Genomic DNA, 25,159 nt, shown 5'->3' with positions numbered 1-25,159 from the left:
CTTTTGCGGTGCTTGAAAGCTATAACAAGTAACGGTGCTTGAGCTCACTGCGAAACATGTTCCACGTTCTAAAGTAATAAAAAACTAAGCACTGCTTTTTTTAGCGCTCAAGCAGAAGCACGAAGTAAGTCTTTTGAGAGGGGAGATTCATCCATAATTTGTGTATGCTCAATGTCCGTTTGTATATGTGGGTGTGTACATGCGCTGCAAAAGTAAAATGTTTGATGGGTCTGAACGCCTGAGTGCCCCCCCCCCCCCGCCCCATTGTTTACGCTTATATATTTCCAGCCAGCGTCTACCTCAAGAAGAAATTATTCTAGTCTATACAACAAAAAAACCATGTTGCTGCAGTTCATTGGAATGCCTACTCTTGTAAAGTGTAGTTTTCAGCGCAAAAATTGAATTACTAAAGTTGGCGAGCTCATATTAGCAATAAAACGGCATAGGCACTGGCACAGCAAAAAAACAACTTGCTTTTAAAATACAGCTTCGTTCAACTAAGGCTGCCCAAACATGCAATTAAAGCGAGGAAAATAGATCATATTTTATATGCTGCAGAAAACTTGGCGCGAAAATTTAAATGCATTTTGTTTGAGTAAAGAAACACCGCTACATAAAAAGTTATCAATAGTGATATACTTTATATGTTACCCATTAGGAGAGTCATATCACCGGGAGATTGCCCGCAGTATCTAGCTGAATAATAATAATAAAGGCAGTTGTCATAGTACTGAAGTTGGAAAACGGTATTTCGGAACAAACCTTATCATACACAACAATATCTCAACTACCTAGCACCTACTACAGATTGATAAATGCATGCAAATATTTTACCACATGCTCAAGCACGTATTTCTTGTTAGAGAAAGAAACTCCATTTGTTTGCTCATTTTTTTCTAGACACTCTAAAAATAGCCACATCTCTTGCAGAGTATTTCTGGGCATAGCATGAAGCGGCTTAAAACTTGCAGGACAATTAAAATAAAAAAAATTCATAGAAAGCGTCTGAAAGTGAAATCGAGTACAAGTTTCGCAGCTATTGTACATGGTTTTATGGGGAACAAGTAGATATCGCTTTCAGTGGAAACAAGCTAAATGTTTCAACAAACCTAAACAATACGTGCTGATGTTGCTAGCTTGCTCACTAGATATCAAGTAAGGAATCGGAAATAAAATGATAAGCATATTGAATATGGTGTATATGAACAGCTTCTGTTTATATAAATAAAGTCACAACGTAAGCTATGCATCTGTCTGACCGTGTCGAATAACATCAGAATTTACAATTTCTTTGCTTTCTCTAAAAAATTGTGATATTTTTGTTTCTTTTTTTGCTTCTGACGAAACCATCTTTGAGGCCTACACGTGAGAATTTATAAATATACCACAGCATAAATTAGGTCCTATTTTGAATTGCGAAGGTGTACTTTATTCGAGATAGACAAATTTTGAATGCTTTTTATACTGTTCAGATGGATCCACATAATGCACTATACGTACCCGGTCGGCCAAAAATGTTCATCAGACCTTGTTGCAGTCGATTGATAAAAGCGCCCAATCCTGTTATATAATGTGATTGCGACACAAACTCTTTGTTATCATACTGTACTTTAAAAGACCTATATATGTATATATATATATATATATATATATATATATATATAGAGAGAGAGAGAGAGAGAGAGAAAGAGAGAGAGAGAAAGAGGAGAGAGAGAGACATTTTGTGTAAAATATAGCCCGTCGAGTTTCGGCCAATTACGATCATGCTGGAAGAATTGTGCAGGTATATGTGAGGGGTGTGAGAAGTCGGTAATGAACTGTTATATTTCGCAAATAAATAAATAAATCATGTTGCCTAGAGGGCACTTCAAGCTTTGGGTACACAAGTGATTTTGTAGTGCACTAGGAAATTGATGAAATAATACTCGCCGGAGCTACTCGTATGCAATTTTTTCCCTTAATCTCAATGCGCTACACTTTCGTGACTATGGCAGTTAAGTCATCTTTGTTCCGTCTATTTTTCCCCTGAATGAAATTGCAATATGCTGCGTGTTTAGGGTTTATCACAAAAATAATAATTTTTGGGCCAGCAGTGTATTCCTACTTTCAGCTGTATAGGTTCTCATATCATAAAAATAAACTACATTGGGAGTGAAGGAAGTATAAACCTTGCCAGAATATTGGAACAACTTTGATGAAAATGGCGTTTCGACAAGTATAACAGCTTTGTTTTTGCAATGCAGAAATGCAAATAAAATACGGCCTAAATGTCCTTGCATAGTATGTTTTAACAGTAAGACATCAAAAAGTTTCAAAAGAGCGGACTTTATTATAGGATGGAGAGATAGGGAAACGTCTTTATTCTTATAGGCAAGGAGAAGGACGGCGTGAGAGGAACCCCTAGTCCGGGGTCCATCGCGGAGAGCATCTTCCCACAGCTTCTCCTTACGTAAAGGGCGAAGGAAAGCAGGTAAGGGAGAGAAAATGTTTGCTAATGCAGAAGACCGAGACATAGAAGGTCGTGGGCGAGTCTTCACAGCCGGGGCAATGGTCGGCATAGCACTGCGGGTAGAGTGTCTGAAGTGTTGCCAAATCGGGAAATTTTTTAGTCTGTAGATGGCGTAACGCTACTGCCTTCTGTCGCGAGAAAGACGGCGGTGAGGTGCTCTGAGTGCGACGCACGTTGCTATAGTGACACAGAATTTCGTTGTAAGTGAGAAGAGGATCCCCCCTTTCAGAATCGTCACCTTGCCTTGCCGGGCCGCCTAGAGAAAAATTTCGCAGCAATAGCGTGTGCGCGTTCATTGCCCAGTCATTGCCCAGCAGAGAGTAAGCGGATGCAAACAACACTGTTTGACTTACAGGAATTGATTGAGAATTTGGTGGGCCTCACTTGAATTGCCATGTCCTGATAGGAAGGCCCGACATGCCTGTTGTGAGTCTGTCAATATGTAGACTTCACTGCGAACACGGATAGTGTATTGTATCGCTAGAGCGACTCCAAGAATTTCGCCGTGAGCAGCATGTGTTTCACGCATCGCAGCCGAGTCCTGAAGCAAATCGGTGCCACCTAACACTACCGAGGCGGAAGCTTCACGAGTTCGGGTTGTGTCTGTGCAAAGATTATGCGATTCCGAGATGTCTTCGAGCATACTGCTGAGGTATCGTACGCAGAATTTGTGCCGGCCCTTGTGAGCCCTGGGGTGCATGTTACGGGGTTAAGAAAGAAACCTTAGTATTTTCTGTATCGCGGGCGATAAGGACCTGGGGTGGGTTTCAATTTCAAGTGGTGGGACGGCATTGCGGGACGGGATGGGAGGAGACGGGACAGGACGGGAGGATATTGCGGCCAGTAGGGGTGACCAGGAGGCGTTGGCGCTGACTGACCCAATCTGCCTCAAGCAGCTCACCGAGTTTGTTGCGTGTCCCCTACTTGAGAAGAAGACGTGTGGAACTGTATTTCACAACGCCATGAGCCAGCTTTGTCAGTTTGTGGATCCTGGCGTCTACGTGTAGTTGTTGCGATTGGATCAACCACTGGAAGGGCAAGTGATATGTTAGCCGGATGATCACACAGGCCTCCTCCAAGCGCAGCAGTTCTCTTTTTAAGCCTGAGTGCCGATTTGAAACCCGCCAGATCATGCACAGTACTTAATCAACTTGTCGAGTTAAAAGGCCAATGGTGTAGTTGCCTTTGCCATCCGCCTGAACGTGTAATCAAAGGATGCGGGAACGGGGGACATGTGGCATGGCTATACTATTCACGTGCACAGTGATTAAAGGAGGAGGGCTACTGCTTTGGGAACAAATGACTATAAGCTCTGATTTTTTAGGAGCACATTGAAAGCATCCTTTTTAGCGTACTCAAACACAGTATCCACTGCCTTCTGCAGTCGGTCCTGGATAACTCCACCAGACCCCGTGTCGACCAGATAGTGATATCATCCGAAAAAATAGCATGTGCGACATTGGGGATCTGGTCTAGCACGCGGGGAAGCCCTGCGAGTGTAACATTGAATAATGTAGGAGAAAAAACAGATCCCTGCGGTGTCCCCCGTCCTGTAAGGTGGAACGTACCAGACCGATGTGGTACCAGACCACAGTGGCCGTACTATCACGAAGAAAAGAGCGGATGTAGTTATATATTCAATGTCCACAATGCCACTCCGCTAGATTGCTTAGGATAAGGTCATGTTCAACATGATCGAATGCCCCCTGTCAATCTAAAACAATTAGTGCTCTCGTTTATGCGCAAGGAGGAGGCCCTAGGACTTCCTCCCGTAGCTGTAACAATACGTCTTTGGCCGGTATATGAGCTAGGTATCCGGATTGAGATTGTGCAAAGAAGGATTGCTCTTCGAACAAGGACTGCATACGTCACAAAAGTGCATGCTCCATCGGCTTGCCAATGAAAGAGGTTAGGTATATGGGACCTAGGGTTTGAACTTGAACTGATTTGCCCGACTTAGAAATCAATAAAATATCCGCATGTCGCCACTTTTGGAGAAGCGTACCTTGGCGCCAGCATTGAATTAACATACCGGGGACGTGGGTGATATTCGCATCACTTATGATACGCAGTATGGGTAACCGAATGTGGTCTGCTCAGGGTGCCGTGTTACGCTGTAGATCTTGTAACACCTCTCGTTCTTCATCAACCGTTATATCTGCATTCAACAGTTCATTCATCTTGCCTACATGCAGGCCCCGCCGTGGTGGTCTAGTGGCTAAGGTACTCGGCTGCATACCCGCAGGTCGCAGGATCGAAACCCGGCTGTGGCGGCTGCGTTTTCAAAGGAGGCGGAAATGTTGTAGGCCCGCCTGCTCAGATTATAGTGCACGCTAAAAAACCCAGGTAGTCGAAATTTCCTAAGCCCTCCACGATGGTGTCTCTCATAATCATATGGTGGTTTTGGGATGCTAAACCTCACATATCAATCAAATGATCGCCTACATGCAGATAGTCAGGGTAATATGGTGTTATGCCTGTCGAAATGAAGTGTTTTTCGAGCCCGCCAAGAAGTCTCGAAGTTTCGTCCCGATACTGGTGCATTACGATGTGTATCTGTTAAAATATTTTTTGTTGCTTTCGTTGTAATGGGGTTTGAGAGAGATTGAAGAATCGACCATGAATTTGCTCTGCCTATTGTTCCTGAAAGCCGGTTGCAGAATTCTCGCCAGTTATTTCTTGTGAGGGTCGCTGTGTATTTTTGGGATTCCCGCGTAATTTGTTCTAATTTTTTCTTCAGTTTACGATTGAGACAATGACATTTCTATCGCCGTGTCAGTCCTCTCCATCCTTCTCAGAGATAAAGCAAATTTGGGTCTATGTCTGGTGTTTCGGTGGCAGTACACATTGTGCGCGTGGTGGCCTCTATATCTTGAATAAGAGAGTCAAGCCATCGCTTTTACCCTTGCCCCTCAGGCAGTTCTCGGCGACATTTCTTGAATTTGACCCAGTCTGTAATGCGTAAACGCCGCTTGGTTTTCGGGCACCATGAAGTAGTGAAACAGTCACCACACTGTAGTGGCGCCGCCAAGGTGCTCCTATATAGGACCATACGCTACCACCTGGTCCGTGTTGAGCAAAAAGATGATGTCAGGGCAGGTATCACGTGTTACCATTAAGAGTGGGGTGCTCTGGGTCAGTGAGTAGAGTGTATCTCATATTACAAATATCGTTCGACAAGCGTGTTTTTTAGCATGCGATTTGACGTAACACCAAACTGCATGTGGTGCGTTAAAATCCCCGCACACCACACGAATTCGTCTAAAAATTTCAATTTTCGTGCGTACGCAGAGGGTACGCGTACGCAGAGGGTACGCGTAGCAGTGCGTACGCAAAGGAGGGGGGGGGGACTGTACTCACTTAATAAAACCAAGGTTTCGCTCTTTGAGCTTTGGGTAACTATTTCGATTATTTGGTTAGGGATGTTACTTCTAGTGGTATGCACGCGACAGGTGACATATTTCAAAACTAGGGCTTCTTCAAGACAAGAGGCACCCAAGAACGTGATGTAGCGTAATAAAAAAGGCGGACAGTTATTTTCTTGTAAGAGAATAACATCGCGAATGTCAATGAATGTGGCTTCGTACTGCTGCAGGGAATTCCACTCTTGGCGGAATCCCCTGCAGTTCTTCTTCCGCAGCACTAGTGGCGTATCACGCGACACCGTTTTCATCCCGGGAGGAAACGAAAGGGCGTGTGTGTGAGCGCCATGCACTCGCATTGGATATTCACGGCCTAGAGATTTGATCAAGTTTAGTCTCGGTAGTTGGTAGAGCGGTGGTACGTGCGAGCGTGCATTCTATACACGACTGGACGCGCTTCATCTTCTTAAATTGAAGAATTTCCATGCGGCGTTCTATCGTTTTGAGCGCAGTCTGCATACTGGTGTCCATTTCTGCTACCAGACTATTCATTTGCGGTTGCAGGTGCTCGCAATGCCCCTCCATGTCTCAACGTAGGCGTGCTAATTTCTCAAGAGGCCCAGGGGTTGAGGATTTGGTGATCTGAGGAAACGTGGTATGGAGTGATTGACGGGGCGAAGCTAGCTGGGGGACCCTCTGCCTGACCTACATCCAAAAGTGCCACTTTGAATGCCTTCCGTTCTGGGGCCCGCTGTCGCTCGGAGAAGTCGTGTACCCCCTTGCCAACAGGTGGTCGCTCTGCAAAGGCTTCTTACAGGGTTGTTGTGTACATGGGGAAGGTGCACGCTTTTCCAGTGGACGCCGTGATTCCTTGCAGGAGCAGCAGCGAGACTTGGGGCGGGAGCGCGAATCGAGGTTAGTCGTGGATTGGGAACGTGTCCGTGATTTGAAGCGGGTCTGGGACTAACAGCGGGTTTTCGATTTGCGACGCGATTTGGATCGGCTCTTAGAGCGCGACTTTTCTGCTTTGTCGGGGTGCGTGATTGGTGAGTCCAGATCGTTCCTTGACACGGATGGTATGGTAAGTGGAGGGTTGGAGTTGATGCAATTCATTTTCGAGGGGTTTCCACACCCATACCTTGTTGAGTGTCTGCATCTCACGCCGAGGGAAGTTTGGATCCGTCGTAGGGTGAGGTCCGTCACAGGATTTGCAGTGCAGTAGTGCACAGATTTGTCTGGATTGACGTGTCGATGGCACACGTCGGACATATAACAACGTCTGGCGTAGAGAAATGGTCATCTCGATGGCAGAGCTCGTGGCGAATCTTGCAAATCCCTTGTCGAGGGCGATGGAGGCAACAACGCAGTTGGACCCCGTAGAAACGCGCGTACCGAGAGACCTTCAATCCTTCAAAAGTGACCAACGCTGACTCATTATGCGTGCTTGAAGTATCTGGGTTGCAGGAGCCACAATTTCATGTACTAGCGTGAAGGACGAAGTACGGGGCACGATGCCAGGAACAATAGCTTGCAAGAGTAGTCCGTAGCTGCAAAGGATGTTGTTTTGAGATAAACACGCTCACCAAGTCTTAACTCCCGCACCCTGTAAAATGCGTTGGTCACATGTGACCGGGCCGTCTTGATGATGCTAGGTTTTGTAGTGGTCACACTTAGAAGATGATGTCCTCGTGGTTTTTGGTAGTCAAACCAGCAGTGCTCTAGAGAGCACCAGCAAGTTCAGGGTGCATCCGCCTATCCAGGCAAAGCCCTTCGTGAGGGAATAGAATAATCATTTCGTCGTCTAGTCGACCATTCCAGCGACTATAGACGGCGCAGCGGAAGGCCAAAATGGCGGTGAGACGGTGATGTTGCGAGCGTTTGCGTCAGCGTCGTAAAGTGCGAAGACGCGTTCATTGGTTTATGACTACTGAGAGACCAAACTGCATTGCTGTTTCATCACCGTGTGACTGCTTTGGAGCATGGCTACATAGCGCTGTCTGCGTCGCTGGAATGACGGAATAGGAAGTCTAGGCAGATGCCGCTTCCCACTCTGCTTGCGTACATTGCGCTAACAGACGCCCGGAATCCTCTCGCTTGGTTGAGTTTCCTTGTGGGCGTTCATTTCGCAGTTGCGCTGCTTCTTGATGACGGTCTTGCAACAACCACCTGCATCGTCGTCATCGAAGTGGTCAGCAGGACAGTTTGAGGCAGCATTGATTGATTGATTGATATGTGGGGTTTAACGTCCCAAGACCACCATATTATTAAGTTCGAGACAGCATCATCGTCCAATATTTCACCAGCCAAAATGTCATTTTGTAGTCCAGAAGGAGATCTTGTTAAAGCTGAATCAGATTCAGCGCGTCGGTGTGCGTCTCGGGTGTCGTCACTGCCGCGCAATGCCCGGTGGCGTTCTCCGTCGCCGACGAGAACCCTTTCTCTTTGGAATATGGTGTTACGGTGGTTGTATGCTTCATCCACACAGAGTCTAGAGTTGGCTGAGAGCCCTTCACACTGATGCCTGCTTCGGGCCCATAGTATGGGACGCAGAAATCACGCTGCAGTAGCAGTAGCCGTGTAGGGACCGCCTCAGAGCGTTGGAGTCCCATGGATGGATGAACGAAAGATTACTGATGGCAACAAGTTTGGCTTCGATGAGGTCACGGCCACTTGCTCGGTCGAAAGCTTCCACCAGTTAGGCAAAAAGTCTCACAGTCGAAAAACGCGCATGATGCAGGTGAAGAAACAGGGAGCGTCGCACGAGGCGCCATGGTGTCTCCCGCAAACACAAGAGTTATGAAGAGCATGTTCGTCCTCAACGAACGCTGGCGCCAGACTCCTGCAGGAAAAAACTTTTCTATTCTGAACAAGCACAAGGTAGTACAAAGCCTGCCATTTGCGTCGTCTTCACTGCATAGCACATCAGCGTGGGGGGTCCAGATGGCTTTACTGGCTGCAAATAATACATGTCATACGTCTGTTTGTCACTAGTTTTTTTATTAATACTGAATCGAAGCAGCTACCTTCCCGCTTCCTATTCCTTTCACTATCCCGCTAAAGAGCTTTATGTAAGTGGTGTATAGACACCAGCAAATATCTCTTTTAAAAAATAGTCTCTCTCTTTCTCTGTTTCGCGCATCTGACAGGGGTGTCTCTTCGCTTAAAAAAGAACTATGCCAAATAGTGCGACCATTGTGTGGCGGATTTTATGTAAGAAGGATTGTAAATGACCTTCCCATTCAATAGTGATTTTATATTTTCGCCATTGATGCAGTCGCAATACTTTCAGCATAGCATTGGAATACACACAAAATGGCGAGATTATTTTATATACTGTACGTGCCTACAAAATCTATGCAATAAAACTTCGTGAACAATGCTGTCTTTTTCAACAAGTTCCCAAGTTCCCTACTTTCTACGTACTAAGTATCACCCTGCGGACGTGATACGGACTCACCCATGGTACAATTATAACGCAGTCTCTTGAAAGCGTACTACGTACCTCTTGGTGCACGGTGACCTGGAGCAACCGGTCTGTTTCTATTATCAAAAAGAGCTGCAAAATGATGAATCACACATAAAACTACTGAAGTGAATAGAAAAGATAAGTGAAAGCCGTCGTTATGAAATGCCAGAAAACACCATGTTAAAAGCTTAAAAGAAGCTTGGATCGGAAGCTTTTTTGACCAAAACTTAGGTAACGTTTCTGAGCTCTACAGTCAAGCCTTTCTCCATGGGGCCTACTACAAACAATTACACTACTACAACATTTGCGGCCACACTGATATGGACACCCCTGAATAATGCGATCAATTACCTTACCCAAACTCAACTGATCATATTCAGTGCTTTCAATTCTCCACTTCATGCGACAAACGTTATTTATGTAAAACTGAACGGTGTCATTCTGTCATTTAGGCAAATCATATATCATAGCAGCGAAATAGACCTGACCGCGGCGTTTTCTTGTAGCGTGTGTAGTTGTCGGCTTTACTTTTACCTGCATTTTGTTGAATGACCCTACAAGCACTCTGTTGTGATTTCTCTAGCTACGGCAGCATGTCTGGCATTGGCGGAGAAGGTCATACTTTCTACTTGAGTTGTAAATAGGCATTACACAGGCAATATTCAGCAAAATTGCTGATTCGCACTTTTGTAAGATGTTGCTCGTTCAACAACAAACACTTTAAATTCGAGTATTCGGGGAGTATGTATGCTCCGCAGCTATAATTGTCATCTGACTTTGTCGCGTTTCCTTTCTTGAAACCTCGGCGCGGGGCACTGTCTTATTAGGAATAATATGTCACAATGGTAACACCTGCGTCGTCCGCAACTACAAACTACCAAAAGGGTGATGGTAGCGCGAAAAAAATACTCGATGTAAATGACGAATACTGTTTTGAAGCCAAAACACTCCCTAACTACTCATTTTTTCAGAGTGAACTTGGAAAGGAAGTTTTCACTTGCCCTACTCAATAATCTACTTCTTGCTGTGGTATATGGCGCTGTGTTTTTTAGGAGCGAAGCTCTTTTGGCCCGCACCCCAGCATGGTCATCAACGCATGGGCATCAACGTCTAGGCTCTCTGCAACATAGACGCGGCGCCGGGTCAAAAAGTAAATGAAACAGTTCATCAATGTCAGACTCGTGTGCCAACGCGAGACTAAGATTCCTAGCTGAAGAATTGTTTTCCTAGAGACCTGACACCCCAAAAAGGTGCTGAGCTGCTGTGAACACGCGCACCCTTTCTTCGTCTTCTCCCTTCGCTGAAACTGACGAACGCCGAAATCATCGCTTTGCCCAGTGGTTCCTCTGTTGACAGGAGTGACTCGCGCTGCGCTGTGCGAGCCGTAAACTCAGTCGCTTAGTCGTTTACGCAGCCGAGTGCAGTATACGTTCTACCCACCAGTTTCCCGCTCTACCAGCATCATGTGTGCCAGCCCATAGGTGCATAAATTTTTCAGAGTTTCTTAAAACTGACTCTGGCGCTTCGATTGTTCAGCGACCTTGGAAATGATGGGTAGTACACGTATTTTCCTAGGCTTCATAGTTTCGGGTGGCAAATCGTATTTGTGGCTTTGTTTATTGATGCGTTTCGGTTTTGTTTTGTAGAAAATAACAAACCCTTTTCAATTTTGTGACCCGACTTGAAAAGGTAAGCGTAAAAAGATAAGGTGGTGAAGTGCAACCAATGAACATTTGCTGTTTTTGTTTCTTGGAAAAAGAGCTCTAAGCCACAGGAACACACAAGGATACAGAAGGAAAAATGCAGAGAAACTCGTGTACTACCCATTATTCCCATGCTCGCTGAAGCGCCGTGCGTTGCAAATACCGTACACACTAGCGCCAGAGTTCTCTCTAGTGTATATTTAAAAAACTATGTCTAGATGACGCATAGAGTCGTTTGCATCCATATTCTACGAGCCTTCGCTCATCGGTTTTATTCGTAGGTGCAACAACTGCATTATTTTCTACTGAAATCCTATATGACGTCCACTGCAGATATAGAATAATTAGGGAACGCTCGAAGACTCGGTGACAAGCATAAAAACCACGTGCGCATTCTGGTGGTGATTCCGGTCGTGAGTAGGAGCCACCTATTTACAGGTTACGTAAATAGAAAAAAAAAACATCACGCCTGCTACAGGTTAAGATGCAACTTCCGGCTGTTCGACAATATTTTACCATTTGCTCCTTAGTACGGCTTGATATGCCTTAGCATGGAAGCTCGAAGACGCAGCTTGGTCAATGCTTCAGAGCCTACATGAGGTAAACAATCATTGACGTCTGTTTCATGAAAGGGTATATGGATAACACAAAACTATATAAATCAGTGCTATTGCCATGAAATGCTTGATTAGGGCTAATTTAAATGTGTCGACGGGTCTGGGAGGATACTTCATCCCGTGCTTTTTCTGATCGTTACATTAAAGATCGCCCCGTGAATTATGTAAGCGTCGGAGAGTGCTCTGAAGCACTGCTTTCAGTGAAGATATGCTATATAGGAAGGGTTTATGAATACAAATACGTCTAACTCTTTACATATTCACAAAGTAAGCCTAAAAAACAACAAACATATGCATACGTTGGAAACCGAGAGGAGTAATAGGCCGGGGTCCGGCTCTTCGAAGCCGAGGATGTCTTCTCGGTGAAGGCCTCCCACTAGTTCTTTCTGGACGACTTCCTATAAAGATAAAAAGATACAATGAATCCAAGAATAAAATTTAAACATAAAAATGCCCAAGTGGGAGCTTGTGGCTTAGCCTCCATATCACTATTATCTCTAGATCTTAACATAGGTACAAAACTGGGAGTAAAACACGCCCACAGAAGGGCATATAATGGGCAAAAACATTACTCCTATTGTGGCTCAGTGAAAAGAGCACGAAGTTTTACTGTTCTTACTTGGATTTATTTTGGTTTAATTCGTGCATTCTTTTACAATCTTCTAAGCATTTTCAAAGGGCAAAATGGAGTATTTATTTACGTGAACACGTAGTTTTTAAGTTTTTCATTTCATGTCAAAGTAAATAGGTGTGATCAAGGGCGTTGTGGCTTACCTCCCTCAGGAGTACCTCTTATATTGATTGGAAGTAACCAGTGCAGCTGGAATAATTCCCTCTTAACAAGCATTCTTGCAAGACTAAACTTAGAAAAATTGAGAATCGAATGAAAGCTTTGGCGGGACTTGTTTAGAGCCAAAAACTATACAAAAAGGAGCCTATAATTGTTACTTTATGCACTACGAGGGCACACGAACTGAATACTGACAGAATATTTATTATAATGTCATTTTACAAGATATACAAACCTTGTCTTTTTTTGAAGGAGTGAGCATATTTACGAACCATAGGGCGCTCAACACAAGCACTGCTCAACAGTGCCAGCTAAATTCCCCTAATACCACCATATAAAATGCATAAAGTGCAAATTCAAAATACAATTACCACCTTATGGTAGTGTACATTTGTATATATAAAAATCAACTGAAATACAGACATTGAACACACTTTGCCAATATTTTTATTTCTGTACTTTAAAAAAATTACCTCGTATACTTTTTGGTTGTTACGGCACCAGAATGTTAAGCAGGAGTAAAAATTAGTGATCATTTGCACAACACACCTGTTTTTTCAGGAATTTTATTTCATTCTCCTACAACTCAATCTATCTATCTAAAAACATGCATTATTTTAAAGAAAAAATCATCTAATCGAATAAAAGTACGTTTCTGCAACTGTGGTGCTGTATAAACAACGAGCAATAAAAGAAAGTGGAACCTATTTTTAATGCGCCAAGATATAAACTCATTGTATTTCTTTTAAATAACCGCAAATCAGTGAATTATATTTCTCTTTAGGTTTCCGGCAGTTATTATTTCATCATTGTACTCATATCTAACGTTTCCAAGAATGGGTAACTTATGATCCTGATATGCATTACATGGATCCACCTATAAATAAGAACCTGAAGGCACTCTATTACCAGCTGTAAGGTAACAGGAAAGCTAACTCCACGAGATTATGCGACACGAGCTTCTTCAAATCACGAGAGTACCGGAGAGGTGGACGAGTATACTAAAATCAATTTGTTGTTTCAAGACTGTTGGTAACCATATCGATCAAGCTTCACAAGATGATAAATTCAAAGAAGGCACCGTCAGCGTATGAAAAAACGCTTATTACACAGCACTGCGCAATGGAATAAAAGTACCAGCACAACATACATGATTACGAATTAAGAAAGAACAAGATGCAAAATGCATTTTCTTCTATTTAGTGATGTGTGCTCTGCTAATGATTTAAATTTTTCTGAGCTTCAATTTTCCATCATAATGCATTCAAACTGACAAGAGGAAAAACCTGCGTACACACAACAACTAAAAACGAAATGAAGCAATGTAACGCTTAAACTCACAGTACAGATTGATTGAATACTTTTCACTGACTTTATCTCAAGCACTTGAAGTTATAATCAACAAACTAAATCTAAATGAATGAAAGATGGACACCTTTTTTGAGTGGTTTCTTTCTTTGTTACTAAAAACAAGAGTAATTTCATTGGAACTTGAAGAAGTCATGGAAGGTGTAAAATGACTGCCACACTAAATGTAACAAAGACGAAGTTTTACATTTCCTTGCATTTGCTTGCAAGGCACAATATCCTAAACTAGTTTGCACAGGTCAATGACCTATGTCTGGTCAGTCACAAAACCAATATATGATTTTTAGCAACGATGCCAATATATAAAACCGTACTGAGCGGGTGTCTATACAGCACATGCGTACTGGTTTAAACACCCAGCCAGAACTCTTAATCAAAGTCACTGAAAATGTTACAAATAAGAGCGCTAAAACGTATCAAGCGAGTAGTACGACCAGAGCACTTTTGTGGAAAAAAAAGTGAAGCAGTGCACTAAAACATTCAATGGTTCTTTTTCTAATTCACGAGTGGAGTTTCGAAAAGCAGCTCGCTTTACAAAAGCTGAAAAATGCGCCCTTCGTTATTAAAAACGATACTCTATGTGCCTTCTAGGTGTATTCCAAATAAGACGCAAGAAGATAGGCTGTTCCAGAAAATGGTGATTACAATTGAAACGCAACGTGTCTGATATAGTGAGGCACAGGGTCAATAGTTCCATCGTAACCAGGTATGAGGTGAGCAAAACTCATTCCTGCGACAAAAGAACAAGTTCAAGACCTTTAAACAGTTGACGATTGGATGACCGAGCGCTTGTACGTAGAAGCCATTGCGAGTAGCGCGACGAGAGACAGGACATCAGACAGATACACATGAGTATAGGCGCAACACTATTGCAACACTAAACAACACGATTGAGCACAATTGTAATAAAAAATGTAGATGCTCTTTAACCAATCAAACATAATTTTGGCAGCACAGTGACGGCTCAGTAGGTGACATCCACCATTAATCCATTAGAGGCAACCAATATGCGATGATTCTTGGCCAATTGATTATTTTACAACCACGCGCGCACACGTAAAAGAACAGACGCCCACTACGCTCCTACAATGGAAGTAATAAATTGCAGCTAAATATCAGATACCCTCACCGCATCACTGTTAAGAGAAAAAAACTGTGATGTAAAATGAGAAAGAACATCTTGTTGTTTACAGCTGATTTCAATCAGAAAACAAATAATGAACCCTCTACTACCTGGACAATGAAATCCCTGAGCAAAATAAAGAAAAAGTTTTCATAGTTTAGCTTAAAATAGCAACCTTTTATTGATTTCTCAGTTAAATTATTTGAAATTCCACTTTAATGCATACTTTTGCGTATGTCGCAAACTATCCATATGCCACAGAAGCGAAGATCTAGCAACAAACACGTACTTCAGAACTGCGTAACATAGTGTATGCTACGTTGTAAATGCACACGCAAGCAATAACCAACATTAATAGAGGTGAACTAACGTCACCAGCGCGACAAAAAACGGAGTGAGAATTGTTGCATGCGCTTTGCACTCTTCTCTATGAGCTCCAAAAGAATTGGATACCTTAGACGAGACTGCGCTAGACTTTTCATCCTGAAAGCTCTATGCCGATGCATTGACCACCTTGGGCCCTTTAACGTGCACCCAAATCTGAGCACAGAGGCCTTCATCTATTTCTCTTCCGTCGAAAATGAAGCCGCTACAGCCGGGATTCGGCCCCATGACCTGCGGGTCAGCAGCCGAGTACAATAGTCATTAGACCATCACGGCGAGGCACAAAAAGGGATTACGAAGTTGATTCAGAATAGCTTACCTTGTATCCTCTGCTTCAAAATGCCGAGTGAATTTCCACGACTTCTTCCAAGCCACCGCTATCCAACATTGCTGTCTCGACGGGCAGAACCATCGCAACATTCCCGCGCTCAAAGGTTCACATTTGGTGGCATCTATATTACGAACTCTGATGTGTTTCTCCACCATGCACGCGTATCGTTCTTCATAAGTTGGACTCATTAAGCGCTGTTACTGGCGAAACAGAAAAGCGTTGACACGGCTCGGGTACTTGAAACTTCTCTACTGAAATAATTTTTGCAATGTTGACCCTGGGACTGAGAACAATTCCGTTTGCCTGTTTGTGGGCGTACTTCGATACACCGTGCTGCCTCAGGCCAATGTTCTTGTTTAGTTGCTACCATTCTCCAGCTGTTCGACTCCCATGTCTACCTATTTTTGGTGGTCACTTGCCTCAACTTCTCAGGCTACTGCTAAAAAAAAATCATGGTTCCCGACAGCACGAGGAGGGGTGGTGCGCCACGTGCCCATTTTCTCGTCTTCTATATAGCTTCCTTCTGTCATGTGCACACTCGTTGTAATGTTGAATGATTGATTGATATGTGGGGTTTAACGTCTCAAAACCAACTTAAGATAGAGAGATGCTGTAGTGAAGGGCTCCGGAAATTTCGATCACCTGGCGTTCCTTCATGTGCCCCCCAATCTAAGCACACGGGCCTGCAACATTTCTGCCTCTATCGGTAATGCAGCCGCCACAGCCGGGATTTGATCCTGCGGCTTGCTGGTCAGCAGCTGATCTAGCGGCTAAGGTCAGAATACCTTAGCCACTAGAACACCGCGGCGGGGCTCGTTGTATAACGTTGCCCAACTAAAAGTTGACACGATACAGCCAGAGAATCGATAAACGGCAATCTGTTGCTCAAACGAAAGTTGAGACCGCTCTTTGACGGGCAATTTGAATTACCTTAGATTGCTTGTAGATCATAGAGCCCACGCTTGCTTTCTGCCAGTCATGGCTGTTGTTGAAATCCTACGACACACAGCACAGCAACAATGGGTTGGCTAAAGCACAGATTGTTTTTCACTACCATCGTCTGCAGGCAAGTCAGCTTTGATAGTCGTTTGTTATTGCACTATATGCTTTGCTTTTTTAGGACGCCCATTTTTTTCCAAACTTTCTGTTTTTTCCTAACATTCACCTATAACTTTAAAAGTAACCAAACTATAAAGAAAACTCTTCACAGTCTTTCAGCCTCAGACCATATTTCTTGTGATTGATGCGCTTGTGCCTGAAGCGGATTCCCAAAATCAGCATTCGCGCAACATAAAGTTGCAATGCGGTGAAATCTCCACCACACTCTATATTTACGATGTTATAAGCCATAAAAAATACCTACCCTCTTCTTCTATTGTAGAAAGGCGTTGACGAGGTGTCTGCTGTCTTCGACCTGGCATTTTGCCAGGATAGTAGAACATTGGATCTTTTCCTAGCGTGCAGGCAAGAACCAGTTAAGTCAGTATGTAAAAAAAATTGCGCAGGTCAAAAAGATGCATCAGATAATGTGGCCAGAAAGAAGTTTCTGCATTTGTTTTCACATAAGAAAATTATATAAATTTTTAACAGTAGCAGTTTTGACCTTTTTATTTGGGCTAGGTCAATAGAAGGCGTCTATGTGTGGATAATCCAGTGCACTTCCTTGCTCGTAAAGTCTAGGCACCTTACAGTCAATACTTATTCGTTCGTATTCATATCTTAGATGGTAGATTCGTAGATATGACAAATAGAATTGCTCCCAAGAAACTAATATCAATCATAATTACGACAGAATAATTGAAAGTGAATTAAAATACCAACCCTCTATACTAGTCGGCAAATTCCACGTATAAGCTCTGAACCCCCGAGCCTAACTTCATCGTGAGTGTGCTCTATCTGCTGTCATGGTTGTTAATAATTTGCTACTCTATAGAATTCTCCTTGCGCTGGTGGTACTGGTCGAAAAAACTAACACGACTACTCTGAGCATGGTCAATGCGGCAGTATCACTGGGCGCTGGGGTAAATTTTCTCGAATGTGGCCTCGGATCGCGTTGCTTCGCTGGAGAAAAAGTGCTGGCCACGGAACACCTCAATGTAATCTGAATAAAAGGTTTCACTGGTGAAACTGTGCAAGTATTTACGCTGAGCACGCAGATGTCGAGCTTGTTCGGCGAATAATCGCGTCAGATTAACTTGCAACTGAAGAATCTGCCCAGCGAGCTCTAGCTTGAAGACTTCTCATGTGCAGTGGGACTCTACATATTGTGCGATCACTTGTGCTTATGTTGTTATACTGCTACACGCACCGCCCTAACAGTTTTCAAACAAACTGTGCTATGACTCAGACTGCGGATTACATGTATTCCATCGGGTTACATTGTCGCGTCAAAAGTTGAATACACATTCTCCTCAGTTGATTGCAAAACAAACCTACGCTTAGGTCAGTGTATCGGGAGGTAAAACAAATCGCAATTTCAGTTTTAATAGGATTGCTTCTTTCTTTTTTTGTGCCGATCCACGTTATCAGGTCTATATTAAGCAGGGTCATGCGTTTCCGAACACTCGCGTGTTTGTGTTGACAGTACCTGCTTTTAAATTAACTATATTGGCGCACATTGCGTACGCTATGATTGCACGAGCATGATGTATGATTATAATACGCGCATGAACATACATAGGTTCACGCACGCGATCTTTACGCAAGCGTTTTTGTGGATGTACACACACGCACGAGAAATAAAAACAAATGTCCTAAAAAGGATTACAGCTGCTGTATTTGACTATGGGTAGCAAGCAATATGACTTGAGGAAGAAACACGCTTATGCGAAAAATAATCACACCTGTTACGCAACGAATTTCCTAAAACGATTGCCTATACAAATGAAAGGATACTCCGCCCCCAGAGAATCCCTAGCTAATATTGATAGGACGCCACACATGCTATATGATGGTGTACCCACCTGTATGACGGTGCGTAAGTTTCTGATTCGCGCCTGTCTTCATCGCGCGTCGTCTGCATTCTAAGGCAAATGATACAAAGCTATAGCTTCCCTTTTTCTTTAACTGCGATTCTCCGCATTGCTGCACCTAGCCACTGTCTTGGGACATTTCCCCTTTGCTAAACACTACCACTTATGTATTTCTTTAAAGTATCATTATTTGGGTAGAGAAATGGCAGGATGTGTACTCATGAGTAATAGGGTAACCTAAGTCTGCGCTCATGTATATACTAATACACTGCACTTCAGCCACAAGTGCGGAGACAGACGTTCATAGCTTGAAGCTCCAACGCACGCAGGCGTTCCGCTTCCCGATGGGCCCTGTCTAGCTTCTCTGAGGCACCAGTTCATCCAATGACAAGGTTTCTGTTTTGAAGCGTTTACTGTAGATGTTTTGAGATTGGCGGTGAAACGAGTTTGGTTCATGTAGACGCTACACTACACCGCGAACGAGTCGGGATAAGCACACACAAATTGAAAAGCAAAGAGCGAAACTGCAACTTGTGGGATTCTCCGAAGCTTGCAAGGCCAGTAAATGAGTTAAATGACTCTTGCATGGCGTCAAAGCTAGCTCGCTGGCCGGCAATGTCGGAGGACATGAATTAGCGTCTCGATAGCAATAATAATAATAATAATAATAATAATAATAATAATAATAATAATAATAATAATAATAATAATAATAATAATAATAATAATAGTAACATTATTATTATTATTATTATTATTATTATTATTATTATTATTATTATTATTATTATTATTATTATTATTATTATTATTATTATTATTATTATTATTATTATTATTATTATTATTATTATTATTATTGCTATCGAGACGCTAATTCATGTCCTCCGGCATTGCCGGCCAGCGAGCTAGCTTTGACGCCATGCAAGAGTCATTTAACTCATTTACTGGACACGAAGCTTTGGCAAAAGTTCCGTATGGGGACAGGAGCAGCCGCTAGGGGAGCCCTAACACGCATCGACATCAAAGTGGCTCTGGCAGTGCAGAAAGAGAGAAATAATTAAAAGGAAGAGACAGGGAGGTTAACCTAGACGAACTGGTTTGCTACCCTGTACAGGGGTGGGGAAAAGGGTCGGAAAAAGGATAGCTATAGAGAGATATAAAATAAATTAAAAACAAAAAAGAACACATGCGCACACATTCAGGGAGTTCCGATCACAGTCGTTTGGACAGGCCGGTCGAACGCAAGAAGCGCATGAGCGCCTTCATAGCCTTCTTCTGCGACATAAAGTTCTGTCGGCAGCGCAGGAGTCTTTCTTCCGAAAGAGGCTGATTGTCCACTTCATTTAGTGTATTGCAGAGTGACGTGTCTCTGCGAGCAGTATTGTGGGCATTCACACAGAATGTGCCAAGTTGTTTCATCACTGCCACAATGGTTGCATGCAGCAGTGTCAGCCATTCCTATGCGGAACGCGTACGCATTGGTAAATGCGACGCCCAACCATAATCTGCACAGCATAGTAGCGTCTCGTCGGCGTAATTCTGGAGGAATTCGAAGACTGAGAGTTGGGTCTAAAGTACCTAACCGTGCATGGAAAAAATGTGACTCGTTCCATTGTGACGTGGTGCGCTTGCGAGCAAGCATGCGGAGTTTCCGTGCAGCGTCAGTTCTGGAAAGCGGAATTGATATTTCATCGCTTTCAGTATGGGCAGAATGCGCAGCTCGATCGGCCCGTTCATTGCCAATTATTCCACAATGACTTGGCAGCCATTCAAATGCTATTTCATGTCCTTCCTCAATGAATTAGTGAGTCTTTTCTGCAATCTTAAATACCAGCTGTTCGTACGGGCCGTGGCGTAAAGGGGATAGAAGGGATTGCAGCGCCGCCTTTGAGTCACTGAAAATTGTCCATTTTTGTGGCTGTTGATCGCTGATAAATTGCAACGCGGCACGAAGAGCTGTGAGCTCTGCTCCCGTTGATGTCGTAAGGTGGGAGGTCTTGAATTTTCTTGTCGTGTCTTTTATCGGTATAACAAATGATGCCGTTGAACTCTTCTGTAAAACAGAGCCGTCGGTGTATACAGCCTTGATACGTCTCATAAAACCAGAGCAGAGCAAGCTATCTAAGAGCAGGTGACGACATATCTGCTTTTTTCTTGATGCCAGGTATAGTTAGCCTGATATTGGCCTGAGTCAGGCACCAGGGTGGAGTCAAAGGCCTGGCGGCGGGTGTGAAGCATGTTGGCAAAAAATCGCGGTATGTGGTGACCGTTTTGCAAAATGACGAACGTGGTCTAACTGCTGGTAAAGAGGCTAGGTGGTGGTAGGGTGTCTGAGCAATATGCCTTATATGTGTCCGGAGTGCCTCAACGTCGATATGTGTCGTGATGAGGTGGTCACCGGCGATAGCTATAGTAGCCATTGTTGACGCACTACGGGGCAAGACGAGGCAAATCCGGAGTGCCTGAGATTGAACACTCTGTAGCGTTCGAAGGCTTGTTTTGCTTGCATTGGTCAATGCCGGTAAACTGTACCACAGGAAACCGAGAAAAAGTACTCTGTACAGCTGTAGCATTGCACTGGGAGACATTCCCCAAGTCTTCCCTGCAAAGAACTTCAGTATATTACAGATGTCTATTAGCCGTTTCTTCATGTACGAAACGTGATCACTCCATGATAGATTCCTGTCAATTATGACGCCCAAAAACTTGTGCGATCGAACATATGGCACAGTTTGACCATTGATGTTTATAGTGTACTTATCCATAGGTTTTCGTGTGAAAGCTACGAGGGCGCATCTCTCGCAAGAAATTTCCAAGCCTCGATTTCGGAGGTAGTGTATTGTTTCAGTGGCAGCTTTTTTAATTCTTCCTCGTAACTGCAGGCGTGTTACAGCCGATGCCCAAATGCAGATGTCATCTGCGTACATTGATAGCCTGACCGTGCTTGGCAGATGCTCAGTGAGAGCAATTAACGTAAGATTGAACAGCACAGGGCTGAGTACGCCACCCTGGGGGACGCCACGGTGGCTGTCATGTGGAGAGGTTGGACCGTCTTCAGTGCTCACAAAAAAGGATCGCATTGACAAATAACTACGTATCCAGCGATACATCCGACCACCTACTCCTATATCTTCGAGAGCGGTGAGAACAGCTTCATGCGTAACGTTGTCATACGCCCCTTTCACGTCTAGGAACAAAGATGTGCAGAGACGCTTACGGCCTTTCTCGTGTTGGACATAAGTGACCAGGTCAACTACGTTGTCAATCGATGCTCGACCACGCCGAAATCCTGCCATGGCATGTGGGTAGATGTTGTTACACTCCAAGAACCACTCCAGGCGTCCCAGGATCATCCTCTCCATAACTTTGCCTACACAACTGGCCAATGCGATCGGACGATAAGATGAGAGGTCCAACGGTGACTTGCCTGGCTTCAGAAGTGGAACTAGGCGACTTGTCTTCCAGCTTGTCGGGAGCGTTCCATCTTGCCAGGATTTGTTGTACAACTCCAAAAGGAGGATTCTCGCGCGTTTACCCAGATGACACAAGGCCCTATAAGAAATTCTATCGGGCCCTGGTGCCGACGTGCGTCCACACAACGCTAGTGCTGCTCTGAGCTCCACGATGGAAAAAGGCATATCCATGCGAGAATCCAGTGTTTGTGGACAGTTAAGCGAGGGCAATAGGCTATTGGGCACTGCGAGTGGCCCAGATACTCTGGCACAGAAGTCTTCTGCCACGTCATGCTGCGTCTCTGTTCAAAAAGTGCGAGAGCCCTGAATGGTGACCACTGAGTGGGTTTAGTGTGGAGACCTCGTACCGTCTTCCACAATTGGGATAAAGATTTTCGTGGGTCAAGTGACTCACAAAAAGTAGTCCAACGCTGTGTCTCGCGTTTATTTATCCGGCGCTGAATCATCTTTTGTATACGTCGAGCAATCCGTAAGTCTTCTATTGCCTCCGTGCGTCGGTATCTTCGTTCAGCACGCCATCGGATTGCTCGAAGTCGTTCAAGCTCGATGTCAAATTCCGTTACTTTGGGAGAGCAGGTGGGGGTACACGTAGTATCGTGTATTGTGCTTTTAATTGTCTCCTCTATGTCGAGGGATATGTTTGCTTCACATTGCTCTTCCATGCGAGACTGAATTTCAACCAGTCCACTCTCTGAACACTGTCGCGTATCTTAGCACGGAACAATCCTTCGATTTTGACGTAAGTGGGAATGTGGTCACTTCCATGCGTTTCTATGTCTGGAAACCACTCAGCATGCCTGACGAGGCCTCGTGAGACAAAGGCCAGGTCAAGGCAGCTGCTATACTTTGAACCGCGTAGGAACGTTGGACTGCCATCATTTAGCAAGAAAAGTTGGTTGTCGAAGGCGAAGGACACCAACTTTCTCCCTTTAACATTGGTCTTCGAACTTCCCCAGATTGTATGATGGGCGTTGAAGTCGCCAATTATAATGCATGGGTGAGAAGTTGCTGACAGGATACCTTGTAGTCTTGTATGGTCGAAACGACTTGACCGAGAGAGGTAGGCACCCACAACCGTGATGGTAAGTCTCCTTTTCACTGTTATACTTATATAATGATTGTCGTCGTGGGGTGACACCGGATGATGAATGTAGGTGAGGTCACGGCTGTACAGTTGTAGACGACATTCCACAGTTGTAGACGACATGAATGACTCATAACCAGAAAATCTGATTTCTTTCCGCAAATTTGGCTCGAAGATGACAATGATGGGGAACTTATTGGTGTACACGAATCGACGGGAATCGGCGACGCGTGACCTCAGTCCCCGGGCATTCCATTGAATAATCGCTGCTTTTCGGACCTCTTCTCTGACAGACAGTGGCTGGTGAGCCATTATTTACTCAAGCGCTGCGAGTACTGGACTCAAAGCGTCCAGTAATTGCAATGCACTTCTTGCTGACGGTGTGTGCAAGTTGCTTAACAACAAGCGGATGGCGTTAATTAATAGTCGCAAAAGAGCTATTACTTGCTGATCTGTGTTCCGCAAGTCCTCCATTACAGCAGCTTGCTGTGAAGAAGACGGCTTTTGCTGCGGCTCTTCTGAGCGTTGTGTACGCGTAAGTGGAGGCCACTCTTCTGTAGAGACTGGTCTGCCCCTTTGCTCTTTTACAACGTCTGTGTTTGCCGTGCTGTAAACTGAAGCTGGCGATTTTTCCTGATGCGTCGACTTATCGCCTGAGGTTGGCGCTCTCCGACGTGAAGACCTTCGACGGCGACGTCTGCTTAGCCGGATTTTCTCGGCAGCTTCTTTGTGGGTGGAGCTGTCTCGTACCATTTGCCTCAAAATAGAAAATTCTTTCTTTATGTGCGGACATTCTTTCGAAGAAGCCTTGTGAGCACCCTGACAGTTAGGACACTTCAGTGTGGTAGCGCTACAGTTGTCTTCCGCGTGTGGTTCGGCGCACCGGGGGCACGCTGCGGAGCTCCTGCAAACACCCTTTAGATGGCCGATCTTCTGACAATTGAAGCATTCCACGGGTTTAGGAATGAACAGTCGAACTTGTTGACGAAAGTGGCCAACCTTCACGTATGCGGGAAGACAGTCACCTTTGAACGTTACCCTCACACAGCGTGTGTTTCTAAGCCATCCAACACTGACAATGACGTTGTCTTGACTCGCTGGTTTTATGAGTATTGGAAGGTCTGCGTTTGGGATTTCCGTGTTAATGTCGTAAATGACTCCTGATGTGGTCGCACCATCGGCTGGTATGATGGACTTAACTTCAATGTTTCCCAGTTGTGTTACTTGTTGCAGCGTGCTCAGCGCACTCGGGTGCCGCACATCTACAGCCAGGATGTTTCTCCTTGTATTAAGCCGTAGGTCTTTAATCTCGTTTGGCACAGTGTTCTCAAAATAGAGCGAAAGTGCTTGCCTGTTCAGAACACGCAGACTTTCGGTAGCGCTCTTTGGCACAAACAGGATGGAACGGGGCCATCGCTGGGGCGCCGTTTTCATGGTGGCTGTGCTTGACACCGGCGATAGATTGATGATCCGTCGCTTGGCCTTGCGGTGCAGGACAGGTTGAAAGCCGTCGTCTGAGGACTCGTCGCAAGATGCGGAGTACAGCTCAGTGTCATCGCTCTCACTGGATGTGTTTCCTCGCTTCCTCGAGGTAGTGGCCGCGGTCGAACTGGAGTCAGACGTTGCCTCGTGAGGTTGTACATCCATTACCGCAACCTACGGGGCTATACACCCCACAACTGCAGCGAAAAGTCCAGAAAAGCACTGAGATGAGCGAGATGAAGATGATGATGATGATGATGATCCTTGACACTCTGGCGCACACCCACAAAGGGGTATCGGCCAAGAACCGGGCGGCAGGATCTTAACTAAAAGGCTAATGGTTTTTCAAAGAAAACGTAATTTTGGGCTAAAAAAATATAGAAAGGAAAGCCGAAAATCGAAAAAGGAGTATATCTGAGCAGGGAGCGATGCAGGCCATCAGATGCGATTTGAGACAGAGGTAATGGTGGGTCTATATATACATACACATAT

At 44.5% G+C, this 25,159-nt stretch overlaps 1 protein-coding gene across 1 annotated transcript in view; it reads right to left on the bottom strand.

The window, feature by feature from the left end:
• Positions 1–25,159, bottom strand: part of LOC142768587 (uncharacterized) — a 33,272-nt gene that overhangs the window by 895 nt on the left and 7,218 nt on the right. Inside the window, exons 2-4 of the mRNA XM_075870584.1 lie at positions 17,017–17,106; positions 11,957–12,055; positions 9,374–9,427 (exon numbers count right to left, since the gene is read on the bottom strand). Of these exons, the coding sequence (XP_075726699.1) occupies positions 9,374–9,427; positions 11,957–12,055; positions 17,017–17,106 (243 nt within the window). The remainder of the gene's footprint in view (positions 1–9,373; positions 9,428–11,956; positions 12,056–17,016; positions 17,107–25,159) is intronic.

The sequence above is a fragment of the Rhipicephalus microplus genome, chromosome 8, assembly GCF_043290135.1.
Source record: "Rhipicephalus microplus isolate Deutch F79 chromosome 8, USDA_Rmic, whole genome shotgun sequence".
NCBI lineage: Eukaryota > Metazoa > Arthropoda > Arachnida > Ixodida > Ixodidae > Rhipicephalus > Rhipicephalus microplus.
Note: the sequence above shows the minus strand (reverse complement) of the source record. Positions and strands in the feature narration are given on the sequence as shown.